The sequence below is a fragment of the Podarcis melisellensis genome (assembly GCF_964234715.1).
Source record: "Podarcis melisellensis genome assembly, chromosome: 11".
In the NCBI taxonomy this organism is placed as follows: domain Eukaryota; kingdom Metazoa; phylum Chordata; class Lepidosauria; order Squamata; family Lacertidae; genus Podarcis; species Podarcis melisellensis.
In genome coordinates this window covers 60,715,998-60,737,971 of record NC_138543.1, presented here as the reverse complement: position 1 = coordinate 60,737,971, position 21,974 = coordinate 60,715,998, and the positions used below count along the sequence as shown (strand labels likewise).

General features: G+C 53.7%; 2 protein-coding genes across 3 annotated transcripts; one reads left to right on the top strand and one right to left on the bottom strand.

Moving 5' to 3' along the window:
* Positions 1–861: 861 nt before the first annotated feature.
* LOC309379963 (uncharacterized protein) lies at positions 862–16,334 on the bottom strand. Of its 2 annotated transcripts, XM_081929503.1 has the most exons (4): positions 16,056–16,334; positions 14,772–14,814; positions 12,285–12,385; positions 862–12,134 (listed from the first exon to the last, which is right to left on the bottom strand). In XM_081929503.1, exons 1-4 carry the CDS (start codon positions 16,293–16,295, stop codon positions 912–914), a joined length of 11,607 nt encoding a protein of 3,868 aa, XP_081785629.1. In that variant the 5' UTR covers positions 16,296–16,334; the 3' UTR covers positions 862–911. The 2 variants fall into 2 exon arrangements, with proteins under 2 accessions (XP_081785629.1, XP_081785628.1); XM_081929502.1 differs by having other exon boundaries at positions 862–12,385.
* A 2,011-nt stretch (positions 16,335–18,345) lies between these two features.
* On the top strand, positions 18,346–21,724 carry RPP25L (ribonuclease P/MRP subunit p25 like). Its single transcript, XM_081930049.1, has 2 exons — positions 18,346–18,490; positions 20,342–21,724. The coding sequence occupies exon 2, from the start codon at positions 20,370–20,372 to the stop codon at positions 20,994–20,996; it is 627 nt and encodes a 208-aa protein (XP_081786175.1). The 5' UTR covers positions 18,346–18,490; positions 20,342–20,369; the 3' UTR covers positions 20,997–21,724.
* Positions 21,725–21,974: the final 250 nt, after the last annotated feature.

Below are 21,974 nucleotides of genomic sequence, written 5' to 3'. Positions count from 1 at the left end.
GAGGTCCAAACCAGCACTTTGAACTGGGCCCAGAAACTAATGGGCAGCCGATGCAGTTGGGCCAGAATCATTGCAACATGCTCAAACCGTCCTGCACCGTTGAGCAACCTTGGCAGCTGAATGCCAGCACCACAAGCAGCATTGGTCTGCATGGTGCTTGCATAGGAGAATAAAAGCACCATCAAAACACACCTGTGGAGACAGAGGTGACCTATGATTACCTATGATAGTAGAGGAGTCCTTGTAAAAAAAAAAAACCCACTTATCCATGTTTTGCAGCACAGCTGCACTGGAAAGCACTGGCTCTGAGATGGGACCTGTGAGTTGATGGTAGCTGGCCTGATGGGATTTGTGATCCCAAACATCTGGGGGGCACCAGGTTGGAGAAGGCTGCTGCAGGGTCACCTGTGAGTGGTTTGCAACCTTGGTGTCCACCAGCAGCCCTGAAGAGTTCGTTTTTATTTATTTCATAAAATTTATACACTGCTTGATTGTAAAAAAGTAAAAAAACAACCCAAAAGCTCAAACCGGCTTACAAGAAAAGGATAAAATGATAATTCTCAATAAGAAAAAATAACTCAAGTTTTCCAAAATTGAAACTAACAACAGACTAAAAAGAGATTAAAACTCACATCAACTTTTTAAACATCTGGGCACGTGTGTGTGAACAAAAATGTTTTTAGCAGGTGCTGAAAAGAGCACTGTGAAGTTGCCTGTCTGGTATCAATTGGCAGGGAGTTCCAAAGTGTAGGCGCTGCCACTAAGAGATTGGTTTTTTTAGAAATGCAGAACTAACTCTTGAGAAAGTGGCGTGCCAAGAACAGGTGCACTGCAAATATGGGAGCCCCCAGAACACAGCGCTAATGAGCTAGGCATTTATTGGCGAATATTACAATATGCAATCTTCCCGTTTAAAGCCCAGAATTCTCCTGCTTGCTTCGCCTCTGGCCACCATGTCTGAGGACCCGCATCCCTTGATCCAAGGACAGTTTCCTCTCCAAGATCTTACCAAGGAGGGTCACTTTCTCATCAGAAGGCGCCGTGCCTACGAACTGCGAGTAGCGGCTTCGCTCCCCAGATCCCTGGCTGGGGGCGGGTGAAGCGGTTTGACCAAGGGGGACCTTCCCTTCCGTAACCCCTTTTGCTATTGCCTGCTGTGGCTCAGAAGCCGATTCCGTTGCCATATTACTCAGGACGAATCTTGCTTCCCAAAGCAAGGCCGTTTGGGAAGGTTTCGCCTTCTTCAGGGACACCACGGAATGGCTGTTTTGGGGGGAATTTTCATGCCTGCGGCTCCCCGTCGCTTCTCTGCCTGCACCCGGCCAATTGCCGCCACTGCTGCCTCCTCCTTCCTCCTCCTCTTCTACCATCCGGTCGCTTCTCGCGAACCCTTCCTCCTTGCTGTCCCAGTCCCCAACCTGCTCCCACTCCCACTCGGTGCTGAACTGGGACATGCTCCCCACCGACACGGGGCGTTGCTCCTCAGAGCCCGAGGAGGTGCCCTGCTCCTCCTGTCCTTCCACCACCTCTTCGTTGTCCGGGGCCGAGTGCCTCTGGAACCCTCCCTCTGCGCCCAGGAAGCCTTCATTTGGAGACGCAGGGAGCGCTTGCCACTCGGAGTCTTTGGGGCTGTCGCTCGAGGCCTCCTCCATGCCTTGGGCTCCTTCATGGAGCGGGGCCCCCGCAGAGTCCTGCTCGCTTCCTTCCTTCCAGGAGGGAGATTTCAGGCTGAGGCACTCCTGGCACAGGGACTCCGAGGACCATCTTCCCAGCTCCTTGGTGGCGGAAGATGCCTGGCGCCCTGTGTCGCTGGCCCAGTCGGCATCTCTCATGGTCTGGCTGGGCGAGTCCACCCTCTTCTCCCTGCCCCAGCCCACCTTCCTGCCTCCTGTCCGCAGGCCGCTCCTTGACTTCACCTGGCGAATGCTGCCGGCCATCCTGTAGTTTCTGGCCACTACCTCCTCGTAGGACGATTGGGGTTCGACGGCATATGCCTGCTCCAGGAAGGCCTGTTGGGGGACAAAAAGGCAGCTTTGCTGCATGCTCTCTGTCCCCTGCAGAGGCCTGAGATCTGCCTCAGTGGCTTCCTGCTCTGGCAGAGAAGCATCCCTGATGCTTTCTCCAGAGGACGGACCAGGAACCTGCTCAATATCCTCTGAGAGCAGAGAAGAGGAGCCTCCCTCCTTGCCATTTTCTGCACCTTCCTCTTGCTCCTGCTGCTGCCATTTCTGCTCTGCTGCCAGCTGTGAGGAGGAGGAGGTGGTGGTGGCAGTGGCCTTCCTCGAAAAATGGGATGGAGAAGAGCAGTTGGGCAGCTTGCAAACCTTCTTGTGCTCCCAGCCAGCTTCAGAGCCCTTTGGCAACAGCGGAAGCTGCCCAGGTGGAAGGTGGCTGTCGTCTGCCATCCCTTCAAAGCTACCCTCCGGCTGCCATGGAACCCTCCTCGTCGTCTTCTTCTTCCTCTTCCCAAGGGATGTATTTGAAGAGCGTGCTGCCAGGTGAGTGATTCTTCCGCAGGTATATCTCACCCTCTGGGAGCTGGGATTCCTCTCCGGCCGACGGCTAGCATTGTGTACGTACTTTTGGGGTCTGCGAGTGGGGTGCGGGAGAGGAGGGACCCCAGGCTCCTGCATCCTGCCAGAAATCCTTGAGCGCTGCACTTGCCTGGGCTTCTTCAACCAAGATCCCTGCAAAGGTTTCTCCTGCAATCGGCTCCTGCAGGGAGCTTCTCTCGCAGCCTCCCAGCCACCCCTTGCCTCCTGGGCAGCTGTGCGGTACCGCGTTTTTCCGCAGAGGCAGAGGGACGGCTCTTCTGTTTCCACCCATGATGCCTCTCCGCTGTCTTGCCCTCGTTCGGGAAAAAGCTCTGCATGGTAGATGCTTGGATCTTCCCAACTCGAGCTGGATTCTTGTTCAGTTTCCGTCTTAAAGGGGGTGTCTGACGTGTCGAGGGTCTGCTCATACGTGGACGGCTGCTCCTCTTCCTCCTCTGGTCCATGAGCATGAAAAATAAATGCCCTCGCCGACTCCTGGACCACTTTGGGAACGTGCCATCGGTGCTCCACTTTCAGGCCCCGGATGTGTTTCTCCAGATGTTCCTTTGCGCCTACATGCAAGAAATGCAGCTGTTTGGCACCAACTTGGACCTCCTTACCTTTGTGTCCTTTCTTGGTGCCTGCTCTTGTTCCTGCGGCAACGCCCTTTGCTCTTGCTCCTGTGCCGGTCAAAGGACTCTCCTGTAGTGCCCGGGGAACTGGAGCAAATGCACGCAGCGACCTCTGGACGGTGGCTGGCAGGCCCCAGTCATGCTGGATCTTCTTGCGTTGAATGTGGAACTCCAGAAAGTCCTGGAGATGGCCAGCAAGGAAAGGCAGCTCTCTTTCACAGCTTATGCTTGTTGCAGAAGTGGCAGACGGGGTCGCTGCCAACAGCGTTTCCTCCTCCAGCTCACCTGACACGTTCTGCCTGTCCTGGCATTTCTGCACAGAGCTTCCCAGCTCAAACGGGGAGCGGATACGAAAGGCCTCTTGATAGTCACGGGGGTGAGTTTCCGGCCCCATTTCTACAACAGAAGGGGGCCTGGGAAGCCGAAATGCTCTCACAACTTCCTGAGCGTGTTTTTGGAGGTCCCACCTGTGTCCTGCAGTCAGACTCCTCACGTGCGCTTCCAGACGCTCCTTCACCTCTGAGCTGATGAACAAGAGCCCCCGAGTCATAATTTTGACGTTTCCCTCATCCCAAGGAAACGGATGGGCTACGCTCTTTCTTGGTGGCCTTTTCTTGTGCGACTCAAGGGGAAGAGGGGTGAATGCCTGCAGGGACTTCAACACGGTGGAGGGCAGGCCCCAGGCATGCTGGAGTCTCTTCCGTTGGATGTGGAACTCCAGAGCATTCTGGGCCTCGTGCGGCAGGAAAGGAGACGTCACCTCAGGAAAGAAGAAAGTTGACACATCAACATGGGCAGCTGAAGCTGCTGCTTCTCTCTTGTGGTGGAGCTTCTCCGTTGCCTCTCTGCTGGAGTCGTCTTCATTGTCTCCTTCTGTCCCAGAAGCCAACTGGTTGTCACCTTCAGTCTCTGAATCAGCTGCATCCTGAGGGGATTTTGAGGGAGGCGGCGAGGGATGCCGTGGCCGACTCAGTTCAGGTTGGGAAGCAGGCCTGGAAGTCATGAAGGCCCTCAGCGACTGCTGGACACGTTCCGGAAGGCCCCACCTGCGTTTTTCAATCATGCGCCTCAGGTGGCCGTTCAGGTGCTCCTTCCTTTCTGGGCTGAGGAAGGAGAGGCTCCGACTAACACTCTGCATGTCTCCTTCCTCCCATGGAATCCGACCAGCCACATTCTTTCTTGGTGGCCTTTTCTTGTGCGACTCAAGGGGAGGAGGGGCGAATGCCTGCAGGGACCTGAGCACAGCGGAGGGCAGGCCCCAGGAATGCTGGAGCTTCTTGCGTTGGATGTGGAGTTCCAGAACATTCTGGGCCTCGTGCTGGAGGAACGGCAGCCTCACTCCGTGAAATAAGAAAACACTCGCGTCATGCCCCTCACGTGTCGCTGTTCTCCGCTGGCCTTGCGAGAGGACCTTTTGCTTCTTGGTTGCCCTCCTCCTGCCCTCTGTTCCTTGAGGAGAGCCTTTGTTGTCGTCGTCACTCGTCTGATAACCGTCTCTGGCCGCCTGCCAGGATTTGCACTGGCAAGGCAAGAGACCCACTTCAGATTGGGAGGGGGGCCTGGAGGCCATAAAGGTCTTCAGGGATTGCTGAACGCGTTTCGGGATCTCCCACCTGTGCCTGGTAGTCAAGGTCGTAATGTGGGCCTCCAGGCGCTCCTTGGTGTCTGGCTTAAGGAACGAGAGGTCGTTGGTGATGACCCTCACTTCTTCTCCATCCCAACGATGTGTCTTGGGGGCGTCCTCTCCCCGGTGGAGGGCAAACGGGGCCAGGGCATCGAGGGACTTCTGCAAAATAGATGGAGTGGCCCACGCATGCTGAATTCTCTTGTGTATGATGTGGAATTCGAGCAGCTGCAAGGCCTCGTCCGTGAGGAAAGGTGGCTTCAGCGTGGACGATATCTCAGCAGTTGTGCCCACGTTTCTGGCCGGCCGTTGTTTCCTCTGATGACCCTTTGGCTTTTGAGGGGATGCTTTTTTGGACGGCTGCAGCGCCAGGGACTCTTCGCCCTCAGAATAGGAATGGGTTTCTTGCCGCTGGGACGAGACGCGGTGATGTTTGGAGAATTGTACAGGAGACCTCCTTTCTCCACCAGGGAGAAGCCCTGGCGATTCTTCTCCCTCAGAATGGGAATGGATTCCACACTGCTGGGAGGAGTCGCGGTGGTGTTTGGAGACTTGTACAGGATACCTCCTTTCTCCAGCATGGAGAAGCCCTGGTGACTCTTCTCCCTCAGAATGGGAATGGATTTCCTGCTGCCGGGGCGAGTCATGGTGACGTTTTGAGAGCCGCACAGGGTGCTTTTTTTCTCCCGCACTGGACTTCTGTTGAGCAGGGAGAGCTGCCCTCACTGAACGCCGAACCATCTGGGGCAGCCCCCACCTGTGCTCTGTGGCCCACCTCTTCACATGGGTTTCCAGGCAATCCTTTACATTTGGACACAGAAAACGCAGGATCCGGCGAGGAATCATTGCCTCCGTCACAGACTGTGGTGGGTGGGCAGCTGCGCCCCCTTTCCCTTGGCCCCCCGATTTCTCCGGGCTGACGAGTACTACTGCTCTAGCCTTTGCAGGCCCTTGCAGCTCAGGGGGAGGTGGGGCAAAGGCCCGTAGGGATTTCTGCACAGCAGACGGCAGGCTCCAGTCATGCTGGACCCTCTTGCGCTTTACATGGAATTCAAGATATTCCCTGGCCTCATCTGTAAGGCATGTTGTTACCACTGGCAACAGGTCTAATTCTCTCTTTGGAGCCTCTCTTCCATGCCGTGAGGTTTCCAGGTGCCGCCCTCCTGGAGATAGCTCTGAAGGTTGCCCTCCTGTTCTGGGTAGTTGCTGCCGTTCACTTTCCACCTGCTTCTCCAGCGGGCTCTGGGCTTCTCCTCCAGCTGCCTGGAGGCCCTGGCCACCTGTGCCCTGTGGCATTTGGAGGTCTTTGCTGCAGGTGTATAGTGGAATTTGGTCAGCTTGGGAAGGCGATGCAGCTGCCCCGAGGCGCTGGCCACGAGTGCCCAGAGGGGTTTGGAGGTCTTTGCTGCAGATACATAGTGGGATTTGCGCCTGGTCAGCTTGGGAAGGCGATGCAGCTGCCCGGAGGCGCTGGCCACGAGTGCCCAGAGGGGTTTGGAGATCGTTGCTGCAGGTGCATAGTGGGATTTGCGCCTGGTCAGCATGGGAAGGCAATGCAGCTGCCTGGAGGCGCTGGCCACGAGTGCCCAGAGAGGTTTGGAGGACTTTGCTGCAGGTGCATAGTGGGATTTGTGCCTGATCAGCTTGGGGAGCAGACCCAGGAGGCAAGAACACCTTGAGCGACTCCTGGACCAGTTTGGGAAGGCCCCACCGGTGTGCCGCAATCCGGCTCTTCAAGTGGGCCTCCAGGCTCCCCGCTGTGACGGGATCCAGGAAGACCAGGCGCTGGGTTGTCACGACCCTCACTTTTACTGCACGAGTTGGAGACCTTTGCAGTTTAGAGGGGGGCCGGGGAAATGCAGAGAGGGATTTCTGAATTGTGGCTGGCAGGCCCCACGTGTGCTGCAGCTTCTTCCGCAGAACGTGCACCTCCAGAAGATCTGAGGCATCTTGTGTGAGGAAAGATGCCCCCCACTTCCAGGGTTTGAGGCCTGTTGCTCCAGGGCCCTTGGGTGTTTCTCTCCCCAGGGCCTTTGCTGAGCTTCCGACTGCGGCGACTTTTCCTGGCAGTGGCGGCCCAGGAACTTTCCCGTACATCTTGGTCAAGGATTTGATTTGCAAACTGGGTAGGCCCCAAAGACACGTGAGATGCTTCTGCTTGATGTTCAGCTGGATCTTCAACAGAGCCTCTTGCTCGACAAAAAGCAGGAGGGGCCTTCTGGGTCTCACCCCAGAGGGAAGGGAAGGAGGTTTAGGGAGAGGGGCTCGCCTGATGGGGCCGGCAGGTGCCTTCATCACCTGGAATTTGCTCTCCAGAGCCTTCTTCTTGAGATGGGTATCCAGAGTAGCTCTGGTAGAGCTCTCCAAGCATTGCTTCTTCACTGGGGGAACATTGCAGGTCTTCCTCCGCCTCGCATCAGCCGCCCGGGATCCCGTGGCCTTTGTCAATTTCTTTTCCTTGCCACTCTGAGGAAGCGGAGCCCTTCCTGGGGGAGGAGTGGGGAGAAATTGCTGCAGGGAGTCCAGGACCTTCCGTGGCAAACCCCACCTCCGCTGCAGCTTCCTTCTCTGAATGTGAAATTCCAGGAGGCTGCACATGCGCCGAGGAAGGAACAGCAGCTCCTGATGGAGCACACAGATCTGAATGCTGGTCTTGGGAAGGCCGGGCAGCCTGGATGGTCCCTGCATAAAGCCCCAGAGCGACCTCTGCACGAGGGCAGGAAACTCCCACATGTGCTGCATCCTTTTCTTCCTGACGTGCAGCTCCAATTCCTCTCTGGACAACCTCTGGAAGAACAGCGTCTCCACTGCCAAAAACTCGAAGGCGGCCCCTCTGCGCCTGGCCGCAGTTCGGAAGGGCGGCCGGGGGGCCATTGCAGCCACCGCCTCCACGTAGCGTGTCCCCAGCCCCCACAGGGAGGCCAGGTAGTTGTGCTGCACGGCCAGTTCAATCTGACCCATTTGATCTACACTGAACAAGAGGCAAGAGCTACGGGGTCTCAAGGTCGCCGAGCCGGGACGGATCAGCCTGGGGAGAGTCTGGCTGAGGGACAGCGATGCCCTTTGCCTAGAGTGTCTGGGCACAGCAGGGAAGGCTCCCAGGTGCACCTCCAAACTCTTCTTAGTCACGTGAAGCTGCAGCTTCTCCAGAGACATGCCCTCCAGTGGGAGACACAGCTTGGTGGAATGCGTGGCTTCACCCACCATCCTTCTGCCCTTCTCCCTGACCGGCTCAGCACCCTTGGCACCAGCTGTCCACGGTTTGGCACAAGCCCCAAAGCTGGTCTCCCGCGAAGAGCTTCCCGCTGGCAGCATCTTCCGCCCCGGGAACAGCAACTGCGTCGATTCGAGGATCCTCCTGGGCAACGCCCACTGCCTCTGGAGCTTCAGCCGCTGGATGTGGTGCTCCAGGCACACGCGGGTGCTGCGAGGAAGAAACAAGAGCTCCCTGTGCAGCGTCTGGACCCAGATCTTGGTTCTGCGGGAAGCCCCTGGAAGCGGAACCTGTCCTGGCAGGGGGGGACCTTGCATGAAAGCCCTAAGAGAGCTCTGGACAGAGACGGGGAAGCCCCACTCGTGCTGGAGCTTCTTCTTTCTCACGTGCTGCTCCAAGGAATCCCGGTCCTCTTGCAGGAGAAACAGAGTCTGGGCCTGGGAGAACCCAAGAGAAGCCTTCCTGGACCTGGGAGGTTGTGGGTGCGGCGCAGGGGCCATTGCGCTCAGGGCCTCCACATACCGCTGGCCTAGCCCCCAGAGGGAGCTCAGGTGGTAACGCTGCACAGACACCTCGATCTTCTTGAAGTCCTCGGCCAGCACAAAGGTAAGGACGAGCTTCCGGGGCTGCAAGGGCTTGACGCCACGGAGAATCCGCTTGGGCAGAGGCTGCCTGGATGTCAAAACCACCCGTCTCCAAGAGCTCACAGCAACGGCCGGGAAAATCTCCCAATGCACCTCCATGGATTTCTTGGCCGAGTGGACCCTGATCTTCTCCAGGTTCTGGCGTCCCACACTGGGGAACCCCCGGGACACTGCGTCCGCTTTCCTTTTACGGCAGACGGCGCAGAGGGTGCCCACGACGGGGGTGACAGGGAGGCTTTCAGGTCCAACTTTCCTGAGCGTGCTTTTCGCCCCCCGTTCAGCAGGTGATTTCTGCCGGTGGGCAGCAGCCTTGAGCTCCGGAAAGAGCGACCTCAGAGACTCCACCACCCTCCTCGGCAGCCCCCAAAGGCGCTGAAGCTTCATCTTCTGCACGTGCAATTCTAGGCGGTTGTGGAAGCTCTGCGGAAGGCACAAGTCCTGCACCAGGACACGGGCAGAGACCCCCGGCTGCCTCAGGGGAATCAGAGGGGGCGGCTCACAAACGAGGTACCTGAGCGACCTCTGGACAAGGACTGGGAAGCCCCACTCATGCTGGAGCCTCTTCCTGCTGACGTGACGCTCCAGAGCTTCTGCTTCCGTTCGCGGAAGGATCGCCACCTGCACTCCGCTGAAGGTGAAGGCTGTCCTCCTCTGCCTGGAAGGTCCAGAGGACCTCATTGCCCTAAGCGTCTCCGCGTAGCGGGTACCCAGCCCCCACAAGGATGCCAGGTGGCTGCATTTCACTGCCACTTCGATCCGGCTCACCTGCTCCGTGAACACCGAGAGAGGCAAGGGTCTACGCGGGAGCAAAGGCTTGTAGCCCGGGCGGATCACCTTGGGGAGAGGCCTCCTCAGAACGAGGAGCCTGCATCTCCAGGAGACTCTGACGGCAGCAGGGTAGACCTCCAAGTTCATCTCCAGGCTCTTCTTTGCAAGGTGGGGCTGCAGGACCACTTGAGTCTTGGCCAGCTGAGTGGGCGGGAGCAGCGGTGGGGCTGGAGCAACCATCCTCTGGGCCTTCTGCCTTCTCCGCCGACCGACAGCACAGGGCTCGGGGCCCGTTATGTTGCCAAGCTGACCCTGTGGGTAGAGGAGCTTCATGGAGTCAAGGACCCTCTGGGGCAGCCTCCAACGCTGGTTGACAATCCTTTTCTGCACGTTCTTCTCCAGCTCCCTCTGGGTGGCCCTGCTGAGGAAGGAGAGCTCGGGTAAGGAAATGGACACCTCACTAGCCCTGGCGTTCCTGGGGCGAACCTGATGGCAGGTTGATAGGAGGATCCGGAGGGACCTTTGAACGAGCCTCGGGATCCCCCAGGCGTGTTGCAGAGTCTTCCTTCTGACATGCCACTCCAGCTCCTCTCGGGCCTTCGGAGAGAGGAACCAAATGTGTGTAGAGGTGAAGCCGAACGCTGCAGATCTTCTGGGCAAGGGGAAGGTGGGCGCTTGAAACACAGCACCCGGGAACAGCTGGGCAAGGGACCTATGGTACAGCGAGGGCAGCCCCAAGCGATAGGTCAACTTCTTGTGGATAATGTTGAGCTGGATGTGACCGAGAGCTTGCAGGTCCAGAAAATGGATCTGCTGGGATCTCAGCTCTGGAGGTCTCAACCTGGGCAGGATGACTTTGGGGAGCGCAGGCTTTGGGGCTTGAGGGGAGGCTTTCCGAAACTGATGGACATTAGGAGCGGACACACCCAGCTGCGTCTCAAGGGCTCTCTTGGCCAAATTCTTCTTCAACGCCTGCTGCTTCCGGGCACAACTCAGCGCCGAGCAACTCTCCTTTGCAAGCTTCTTGGAGGAGCTCGGCTTGGAGCCCGTTATGTTGCCAAGCTGACCCTGTGGGTAGAGGAGCTTCATGGAGTCAAGGACCCTCTGGGGCAGCCTCCAACGCTGGTTGACAATCCTTTTCTGCACGTTCTTCTCCAGCTCCCTCTGGGTGGCCCTGCTGAGGAAGGAGAGCTCGGGTAAGGAAATGGACACCTCACTAGCCCTGGCGTTCCTGGGGCGAACCTGATGGCAGGTTGATAGGAGGATCCGGAGGGACCTTTGAACGAGCCCCGGGATCCCCCAAGCGTGTTGCAGAGTCTTCCTTCTGACATGCCACTCCAGCTCCTCTCGGGCCTTTGGACAGAGGAACCGAATGTGTGTAGAGGTGAAGCCGAACGCTGCAGATCTTCTGGGCAAGGGGAAGGTGGGCGCTTGAAACACAGCACCCGGGAACAGCTGGGCATGGGACCTATGGTACAGCGAGGGCAGCCCCAAGCGATAGGTCAACTTCTTGTGGATAATGTTGAGCTGGATTTGACCGAGAGCTTGCAGGTCCAGAAAATGGATCTGCTGGGATCTCGGCTCTGGAGGTCTCAACCCGGGCGGGATGACTTTGGGGAGTGCAGGCTTTGGGGCTTGAGGGGAGGCTTTCCGAAACTGATGGACTTTAGGGGTGGACACACCCAGTTGCATCTCAAGGGCTCTCTTGGCCAAATTCCTCTGCAACGTCTGCTGCTTCTGGGTACAGCTCAGCACCGAGCAGCTCTCCTTTGCAAGCTTCTTGGAGGAGCTCGGCGTCTTCTTCTGAGGGGATGTAGGCGTCTCTCTAGGCTGTGAAGGTGGCTTCATTTGCCTGAGGGCCTCCTGCACCCTCTGGGGCAGCTGCCAATGCTTCATCTGGACCATTTTCTTCAGGTGGTGCTCCAGCCTCTTCTTTGCTCTCTCAGCCACAAAGGAGAGGGCTTGAGGAACCGTCACCACAGTAACACCCACAGGGCCCCGCTGGGGCGCAGGACGCGGAGCAGAGGGCACAAAGCCGTGGAGGGACCTGAGGAGGGCTGAGGGCAGCCCCAGAAGGTGCTGCACCCTCTTCCCCAGCAGGTGCGATTCCAAGCTTGCTACCACGGCCTGGTCCAGAAAGGAGATGTCAGCTGCTGTAAACACGAACGCCTGGGCCCTGCTGGAAGATGGGTCCCTTGTGCTACGGGGGGCTTCCCTCCTTCCCTCTCGAGGTGACGTCGTCTTGCGTCCCCGGCCATGGCTGGCCTCACTGGGCGAGCTCTGCGAGTACATTCTCATCCGGAGAAAGAAACTCTCTGTGTCTTTGCCACTCATCTGGGATTCCGCAGAGCTCTTGACCCAGCCGGAGTCCCTGCGGCGCTTGCGCGGTTTACGGGGAACCTGGCCGCACCTGCAAGATTTGCCGCCCTCCAAGCTGCTGAAAGACAACTCGGACAGGTCGGAAGCAGACGCCGTCCAGCTCATCTGTGACATCTCTTGCGTAGTGGACGAGAAGAGGGCTTCTTCCTCCTGACCGATTAGGCCGCCAGAACGGCGGCTGCTTCCCTTCGAACCCTCGGAAACACGTTCTGCGATGGAGAAGGTTTGCTCCCTATTGTCCGCCGGGAAGCTGGAGGGACGTAGAGGCCTGCTGCACGAGGCCGGTCTTGTCGGGGTGACGGGAGGATCTCTAGAGATGGGGTCAGGAGCGCTGGCACTCTGTGGGAAGGAATCAGGTGTGTCAAGCTGGAGCGGGCGCCCCACACAAGGCCCATGGGAGAGCGGGGCCCGGATGCTGGGGAAATTGTAGTCGCCTGCTCTGCTGCTGCTCATCAGCTGCGAGGCCTCCTGAGCTGCTTGCTCACACACCTTGCAGGCCACGTCATCACACAGCAGTTGGCGGACAGAGCTCCCGGGAGCCCTCTGGGCAACGCCGTCTGGTAGCCTGCAAAACACCTTGTGCTTGATACCTGCGATTGGAAGAAAAGGCTTTATTAGATTTCTAGACCACCGTCATCTTCCAAGGATCTCAAGGTGATGTTCATGATTCTCCTTCTCCCCATTTCATCCTCGCCACAACCCACTGAGGTAGGTAAGCCTGGTTATCCCAACATTGTGAGCCGGCATTTATCCACAAGCAGCTTTCCGGGTCATGTGGCCAGCAGGACTAAACTGCTTCTGCAGCAATGGAACACCGTGACAGAAGCCAGAGCACACAGAAATGCTGTTTACTTTCCCGCCACAGTGGTACCTACTTATCTACTCGCACTGGTGTGCTTTTGAACTGCTAGGTTGGCAGGAGCTGGGACAGAGCAATGGGAGTTCACTCTCTTGTGGGGATTTGAACCGTCAACCTTTTGATCAGCAAGCCCAAGAGGCTCAGTGGTTTAGACCACAGCACCACCCGGTGTGATAGATCAACATTGTGATAGATGACAAGCTAAAAATCAGTGATATTCTGATTTATCACTATATCTGAAATAAGGACGGCTTCACGGTTTTCCTTGCATCGTGCTGAGGCAGCAGAGTTAACAGGCTGTAGGAATTGAGAGCAGCAATGGTTGGCTTCATGGTTTTTCCCACATTGTCCTTTTTGCATAGCAAACACACACACACACACACACACACACATCATGGTTCGCAATATATTGCTAGGTCAAAAAACAATATCATGATATGGACCTCAAAATGGTTTTGGATGATACATCGATATATCGCCCAGCTCTGGAGGTAGGTTAAGCTAAGAGATAGCGACTGGCCCAAGGTCACCCAGTGAGTTTTGTGGCTGAGTGGGGATTCGAACCCTGCTCTCCCAGGTCAAAGCCCAAAACTCTAACTGTTATGCCACCCTGGGGCTCCTGCTCCCAGTTAATGGCGCCCTTCTGCAGTTTTGTCATGGTGAATTTATCTTCTTTCTTTCTTTCGAACTTTAATATGTAATCAAGAGAGTTCACAGCAAAGCAAAGAATCAGGTGGCAACTTCCTGTTAGAGATCCATAGGATATGGCTGGATATGACCTCGGGACGTGAAGTCCCTCTCTACCTGGTTTCTGATGGACTACGACGAAATGGCAAAAATTACCAGGAATTACAATATTTTAAGCCACCCCTGCCAAAAAAATAAAAATTAAAGCCCCCTATCCAGGCAAAAAGGCCATGGATAGTTAAAAGGCCCAAAGGCCTGATTAAAAGAGGAATGTTTTTGCCTGGTGCCTAAGCATATGTGACAAGGGCACCAGGCGAGTCACCATGGAAAAGGCTGTATTTTAAGTGTGAATTTCTTTCAGTATAGTATACACATTTGTATGTGATTTTGCCGGATAGAATTTTTATCCCAAAGAAAATGGGAGAAGGGCAAATCTCAAAGAGAGGCTGGGCTTTCCTTCTCCCGCCGCTTCTTGCCAAGGGTGAATGAGGCAGGATCGCCTGTTAATGCAAACGGAATCGAAATTCTCCCTTCTTCCCACAACCAGCTTGATTACGACTGGAGGCAAGTCTTCTCTCTGGAGAAGCTCAGTCCTGGCAAAGAACTCTTAATTATTGGCTCCGTCTAAATCTAAATCCTCCCGATCTACTGCCCTTAGTGACACAAGACCCCCATAAAAGTGTGTGGTCCAAAATTGTGCACCAAAAATTCCTCTCCTGCGGACTTCACCCACATCAGCTTCTCACGATGGGCTTTATTAAAGAAAAAGGCTAATTGGACAGCGTCTGAAGGACTTAGAGCAACAGAACAATCTGGCCATTATAAAGAAATTCTGTCCTTGGTGTGCCTCCCCCCCCCCCTTCTCAGTTTGATTCCCTGGCACCGTATTTGTATAAATTAACTATCCCAAAATACAGACGTGCCTTCTTCACACTGGCCAGATTGGATGTGATGCCCTCTGCCGTACTTGAGGGCAGACACCAAAAGATTCCAACTGAGAAACGACTCTGCCCATGTGGAGATGGCAATCTGGAAACAGTGGCTCATGTTCTCCTGTCCTGCCCCCTTTATAAAGATCTGAGGAATGAGATCATCACCCCACTCTTACTTACCATCCCAGGCCGCCCATCTGAGGCCACATCTTTCTTTCTTTTCTCAGATCAAAATGATCAGACAACAGCAAAGGTTGCTAAGTTTATCGAGGGTGCAATGAGATTAAGGGCCACTGTCTGAAGGATAATCTTGGTCATTTGATTGCCCTTTATACCCATTGCTGTCTTTTTTATCTGTATATATTTTATTTGTATATCTCTTGTTTTATGTTGCTATGGCCGTTGGCTAATGCGGATAAAGTTTATCTTATCAAAGGTCTGCACCCGAGGAAAGGAGCTGCGGCGAAGGAGCAGGGGGCCTGGAAGAAGACTTCTTACCTTCCTCGATCTTCTTCCACCAGTCTGTGACCTTCCGAAAAAACTGCAACGAAGGAAGAAGGACAAGCAGAGAGAGGTGTCTGGCTTGCAGGAAACAAGGGAACAGGAGACCTCTGCCTTTGTTTCTCCCTACAGCTCTCCCCATCCCAAAAGACTTCTTAACCTACATCTGTGATTTTATAGCATGGTGCCATGGCACCCTGGGGTGCTTTGAATAGTGGTCAAGGGCGCCACAGGCAGCACTGGCCTCAGTCCCTCTTCCTTTCCCTTCCCTCTCTCCTCTGATGCCCTCTTGCATCTCTGATCCCAAAGGCTTGCACAGCTGTTTGTTGCAGCAATCCTGGCTCCAAGCTCCCCAGGCGAATGGCGTGTCTGGAGCTGGCCAGGTGGTGCTGGGTTAGGGTTACCAGACGTCCCCAGTTCCTGGGGAGAGTCCCCGGATTTGCAACTCTGTCCCCGGACAAATTCCGTCCCCGGAACGTCCCCAGATTTGCAAATCTGTCCCCGGGAAACGTGGCAGCGGCAGCCTCAGCAGCCCGGAGCCAGCCTGGTAGCGCAGTTGGCCCTGACTAGCTTAAGGAGCTGCTCGCTACCACTGCCACTGCCAGAAAGAATGTCGTTGGTCGAGGGAGCCGTGGACTCTGACCTACATCATTCGTTGTCTCCCTTCCCCCGCAAAGAGAAACAGAGCGCCTCCAGATCACCAGTTTAATAAGCATTCATCCTGATTTGGGGAGGTTAAATCAGGTTTCATCAGGCAAGTCTCACCCTACATTTCCAATATGTTTCCCCATCACTTTCCTTCCTGCAAAAGGTACACAATCTTTTGGGGGCAGCGGGATTTGCTGCACAAGGGTTCCAAATCTTGCACAGCCATGAACTCCCACGCTAACACACCACCCAGTCCTGAGCAAGCAATTAAACCTGCTGCATTTTTAAATCTTCCAAGTTTCTAGTTCTCATGAGAACTTTGAGTAAAGTTTGATTGAAAAGGTTGGCAATGCCTCATTCCCACCCCCCGTTTTTATACAGCAAAATCAGCACAAATTATATTTACACTTCCTCACCCTTTTCTAATTTTGGCATCCTAACCAGGGGATTTGATTCCTCTCCCGCTTTCCCTAGCAGACGATAACTGCACAGTCTTACGAGGCACCATAAGACGCAACATTCATGAGCATCCTGCCCAAAGCAGAGGAACAAATATTTCCAGCAAATAGAACCCTTGGATTATGGACGGCTGTTTGCAAAGACTCGGTGGGCCAGCCAAGGAGACTTACTTACCCGTTCTGTGAGAGAAAGGAGCTTTGGTGAAATTTCAGGGCAGAACGAAGGACGTCTGCAGTTTTTCCGCAGCCAGGAGTAAGCGCTGGCCAACGTAGGGAAACCTCCCAGAAGTTTCCACATTAAATAGAGGACCAGCACCAAGATGGCATTCTTGCTCAGGGAGGAGAGCAGTTTCCAAAGGAAAGCGATGCTTTTGTAGGAAACCATCTCCAAAGTCGAAACAAAAATCCACGGCATTGCGTTCCTGGCCAACGCTGGATTTGCTTCTGAGCCGGACGCCGGGAGCATTCTGGAGCGCATCACAAACGTTTCCGTGCAGGCGGAAAACACCTTTATTGCATCATCGTTGAACGTAAGAAAGGTCTGCTGGATCCGACCAAAAGGGACCCATCTAGGACAGCCAACCATTTGCCCCAGTGGGAAAACCCACAAGAAGGATCTGCGCACAAGAGCCTTCTAGCAATTGGGATGCAGAAGCATGGCTGCCTCCAAATGGGGATAGCAGTCATCGATAACCATCTCCACCATGAATTTGTCCAATCCTATAATAATAATAATAATAATAATAATAATAATAATAATAATAATAATTTATTTATTTATACCCCGCCCTTCCCAGTTTAAAAACCGGGCTCAGGGTGGCTAACAGCAAATATAAAACATTGATTAAAATACGACTTAAAAACAGCATAAAACACAACATAAAATGCAGCATCAATATCAATAAAATTCAAAAATTCAGGAGTATTTCTTTGGGGGGAAACAAACCAACCCCAGTCAGTAGACATCAAATGATCACCAGGGCTAATTGGCCAAGTTGGTCCTATTATGGTCTAACCTGAAAGTCTGTTGCCCTGTTGTTATCTTTTCATTCAGCAGCCTAACAGCCCACGGATAGAAGCTGTTCTTTACCCTGTTGGTGCGGCTAATCATGATTCTACATCTTCTGCCCGAGGGCAGGAGATCAAGAAAGTGCCGGCCAGGGTGTGAACCATCCCTGAGAATTTTCCTCACTCTCCTGAGGCAACGTTCTTCCGCAATGTCATCCAGCAGATTCACGGGACAGCCCATAATTTCTTGTGCTGTATTCACCACCCTCTGTAGGCAGATCCTGAAGCTGAGGCTCCAAGACTTTGGCCACCTCATGAGAAGAGAAGACACCCTGGAAAAGACCCTGATGTTGGGAAAGATGGAGGGCACAAGGAGCAGGGGACGACAGAGGACGAGATAAAAAAAAATTCCTTCCAGTAGCACCTTAAAGACCAACTAAGTTAGTTCTTGGTATCAGCTTTCGTGTGCATGCACACTTCTTCAGATACACTGAAACAGAAGTCACCAGACCCTTCTATATAGTGAGAAGGTGGGGAGGGGTATTACTCAGAAGGGGGGTGGGAATGGGTGATTGGCAGATAGCTGTGATGAGCCTGTTGACGACTCTTAACGACTGCAATAGGTCTTACAGGAAAAAGCAAGGGGTGAGAAGGTGAAAAGTGGCTTTGTCATGTATAATGAGATAAGAATCCAATGTCTTTGTTCAGACCAGGTTTCTCCATGGTTTTAAGTTTGGTGATAAGTTGCAATTCAGCAGCTTCTCTTTCCAGTCTATTTCTGAAATTCCTTTGTAGTAAAACAGCTACTTTGAGATCTTGTATAGAATGTCCTGTAAGAGGACGAGATGGTGGGACAGTGTTCTCAAAGCTACCAGCATGAGTTTGACCAAACTGCGGGAGGCAGCGGAAAACAGGAGGGCCTGGCGTGCTCTGGTCCATGGAGTCACGAAGAGTCGGACACGACTAAACCACTAAACAACAACAAGTTTGTTGTTATTGTTTATCTGTTTATTGTTCCTCCTCCCCCCTTTTTTCGTTCATTGATGTATTTTTCTTTTTTTCTGTTTTTGTGTATCATTTTGCTTTGTGACTTTTGTTATTATTGTGGGCAATCTAATAATTTTAGATTATTAGATTGTCCACAATAATTATTTTATTTTATTTTTTTTAAAAAGAAAAAACTCTGAAATGAAGAATTTTCACTTTGGAAAAAGAGCGACTCGCTGAGAGCCTTCCTCCTCCGCCCGCGGATCCCCCCCCAACTCCCCCCCAGGGCTGGATCTCATTCGCAAGGACCCCGCGCATCTTCCGCGCCTGGGATCTCCATCCCCCGCAGCGCCCCCTGCAGGCGGCCAGCCCGCCCTGCGGCAGGGGGGAGGGGCCCGCCGCGCCCTCGCCCAATCGCTCGTCGCGGGAGGCGGGGCTTCCCTACGCTGCCTGTCTCTCTCTTTCGCCCCGCCTCCTTCCGGCTCGCCGCAAGATGGCCGCCCGGCCGCGCGTGCGCAGTGCGGGAGCGCGCCGCCCTCTCGTCGCTTCCGCTCCCTGAGAGGCGAAGGAGGCGAGGGAGCGAGGCGGCCGCTCCGTCTGTCCGTCCTCCGGCAGGTATGTCCCTTTTGTCTCTGCCTGGAATGCCGGAGAGGAGGGCGCGGAACGAGGAGGCCGGCGGGGGCGGCGCGGCTCCTTCTCTCCCAGCAGGCGAGGGAGCCTCTGGGCGCGTGCAGAGAGCCGCCTCCCCCCCCGGCAGGAAAACACTCTGCGCGTGCTCAGGGGCGCCCTCTGCCGGCTTGGCCTAAAAGAGCTGCGGTACCTCGAGGTGGGGGGGTGTTCTGTGTGTGTGGGCGCGGTATATATATATATATATATATGTATGTATGTATTTTGTGTGTGTATGAGTCTCTGTGTTTGTGTGTGTATATATATATATATGTGTGTGTGTGTATGTATATGTGTGTGTGCGCATATATATATATGTATTTTGTGTGTGTGTATGAGTCTCTGTGTGTACATATATATATATACACGGTATATATGTGTGTGTGTGTGTGTGTGTGTGTGTATGTCTGTGTGTGTGCATATATATATGTGTGTATTTTGTGTTTGTGTGTATATATATATATATATGTATATGTGTGTACATATACAGAGCTGTTCCACCAGGCCTTTGGCCAGGGCACAGCCTGACTCCCTCCCTCAGCAATCTTTGTGGAGCTCTGGCACAATGGTTGCCAGTGGCTTGATTTGAATCAATTTTATAATGAATGATTTTAGAGTGTTGTTTGTACTGTACTTTTGTACTTTTTAATTTTTGTTAGCCGCCCTGAGCCCGGCTTTGGCTGGGGAGGGTGGGATATAAATAAAATTTAATATTATTATTATTATTATTATTATTATTATTATTATTATTATTATATGTGTATGTATTTTTGTGTGTGTGTACGAGTCTGTGTGTTTGTGTGTATATATGTGTGTGTGTGTGTATGTGTATGTATTTTGTGTGTGTGTGTGTGTGTCTCTCTCTATGTATATACTGTATGTGTGTGTGTGTGTGTATATGCATGCAGTCTTTGTGTATAGATGGATGTGTACCTCTTTGTGTACTTGTACTGCATTGTTTGTCTCCCTCTCCTCCCTGCATGCATGCGCACAGCCACCCCGCGAGGCAGGACAGGGCCGAGGCAGGCCGTGTGTGAGTCTTCCAAGGCCACAACTGAGTAGGAGGACCCACGCCCTGGTCTCTCTCTCCCCCCCAGGTGCTAGTCCAGTGCCCTCAGCACTCAGCTTTGGGGGTGGCCCCTGAGCACCCACCCCCCATCCATCCCCTTTGAAGCACAGGCTCACCTCAGCCATCCTGGATTCCCCGAGACCTCTGGAAGGTAGAGATGGAGGAGGCTGCCCTGTCGTATTCCCAGCCTTAAGCATGTCTGCATCTGCCTCCATCCTTTTTGTGGTCTCCCTCCCTCCCTCTCTCATTGTAATCTGCTGAGAGGCAGAGGCCGGACTCGTAACCCTCTGAAATGCATCAACCGTCCGTGGTTGGGTAACATGGCATTCGGTCCAGAGTTGGTATTTGGGCCAAATCTTTTTTCTGACACCAGCTCAAAAGTTGCAGGGCTCTGCTTTTTGACTCCACGGTCCGCGGCAGCAAAGCTTCATCCGAAGATCTCGGGATGGTTCACAGCATAAAAATGCAAGATAAAAACACAAAATACATTTAACAAGAAAGAAAGAAACAACCAATGACCCCCTCTTGGTTTTCTATTTAGAGTTTAGCTCCCCTCACTTTCCTCCCCTTTTTGGTCACTGTTAGGAGATGGATGGGCGGAGTGCATGAAACCCTGATCAGTGAAGCAATTGCTTTGTTACATATTCATAATATTTTATTTTCCTAGCTTTAATTGAGTCCCTGGATTTATTTGTGACTGTTGTGTCTTTCCCTTGCCCCCATCCATCCAGCTCAACCCAGGTGCCGGCAGTGGGGATCATGGAGAACTATCAGAAGTCCAAGACCGTGGAGAAGCCGTCGCCTCTTCCCTTCACCAACTTGCCCTCCGATATAATTGAAATGAAAGTGAAGGACGGCAGCAAAATCCGGAACCTGATGGGCTACGCCATTGGCAAGATGGAGTCAGAGGCCGTGCGGCAGGTCCTCTTCAGTGGCGCCGGCAAAGCCATCAGCAAGACCATCACCTGCGTGGAGATCATGAAGAGAAGGCTCCAAAACCTCCACCAGATCACCAAAGTGTTCTTTAGGCAAACGGAGGAGATCTGGGAGCCCATCGTGCCAGAGGCCGGCCTTGATTCTTTGACTGTGAAGCGGAATATTCCTGCCATTTGTGTCTTGCTGAGCAAAGATCCGCTGGACGCTCAAGAGCCAGGCTACCAGGCTCCCGGGTCTTTTGACGCCTTCTGGTTAGAAACGCTGAAATCATCGGAGTCCCAGGGCCAGGCCAAGAGGAAGCAGGGGGGAGGCAGAGGGGTCGCCCACGCTAGGAAGCTTCCCCGCTCTGGCAGACGGGAGGACTCTTACAAAAAGCCCTGTGTGCGCCCAGCTTCAGAACGGCAGCAACTGCTTCCCGAGACAAGGAAAGCCGGCTGGTTATCGGAATAAAGTGGGAGGTGTTAGAAACACTGGCTGCATCTGGAGGAGAGGAAAGGAGAGTCTGGCTGAATTCAGAAGTCAACTGGCATTGGGCAGACTGAGCACGGGGGTCTGGTGTTGTGGCTTTTCCCCTCGTTTGAACAGGGGACAAACAAGAAATGTTTCACTGGGTTGTGCCCGGCACGTTCAAGATTTGGGTGCTTGAAATGGCAATGTGCAGAATCTTTCTTGGTGGGACGGATAATGAAAACAGGGAGGAAGTCTTAGATGTTTCCTTCGCTCATGCCCTGCGGCCTCCCGTTACCTGTCTCTTCTCCTGATTCTGCAAGAGCCTAGCCCTTCGCCATCTAACCCACTTCTGTTCATATGAACAAGATCAGCAGATTACCGCGACCCCGGGATATCTTTTCACATTGTCATCAGAAAAAATTGCTGGTTTCCTTGTGGCCGGAGGGCCTCCATGCTTTTAGATTTTCTTGCTTTCGCATTAAGGTCCTGAGCATTCAAAAGAAGGGATACAGCACAAAGGCGAGAGGCAAATGCCTCGTGTGTGATTGTGCCAAGGGACTTCCTGATGTACCTGTACATGAAAACGTAGCATCTCATCAGGTGTTTGTAACTTAAGAGGGATGGGTTGGGTGCAATGTAATTTTGTTCAGCAAGTTTTATTTTTGTCTCCGAAGCAGTCTTGCCAGTAAAAGATACCAGGCCATTAAAAGGTTCACTTCTCGTCCACATACCTGACGTTGGTCTGTCATCTCTGAACACATCAACCCCCTACTCCCATTCCATCTAAGGTGCTGCGCTGCTTCCTCTTTCCTGTGGTCTTAATACACCTTGTCAGTTCTTCTCTGGACCTGTCAGGGGCTGGTACTCCAAGGAGCTCCCTTGGGGTGAGGGGTGGAGATTGAGGACTTGGTTCGTCTGTCCTCCTGACTTCAAAAAGTGCTGGAAGGGGCTGACAATTAAGTCACTAAAGGTAATAAT

Bases quoted from the DNA above. Each gene is read 5' to 3' on its own strand.
- LOC309379963 (XM_081929502.1), bottom strand. From the start codon at position 16,295: ATGCCGTGGATTTTTGTTTCGACTTTGGAGATGGTTTCCTACAAAAGC. The intron at 14,815-16,055 runs GTAAGTAAGTCT...CCTTCGTTGCAG, and splicing joins TCCTTTCTCTCACAGAACGG to TTTTTTCGGAAGGTCACAGA. The intron at 12,386-14,771 runs GTAAGAAGTCTT...TTCCAATCGCAG, and splicing joins GTGGAAGAAGATCGAGGAAG to GTATCAAGCACAAGGTGTTT.
- RPP25L (XM_081930049.1), top strand. From the start codon at position 20,370: ATGGAGAACTATCAGAAGTCCAAGACCGTGGAGAAGCCGTCGCCTCTT.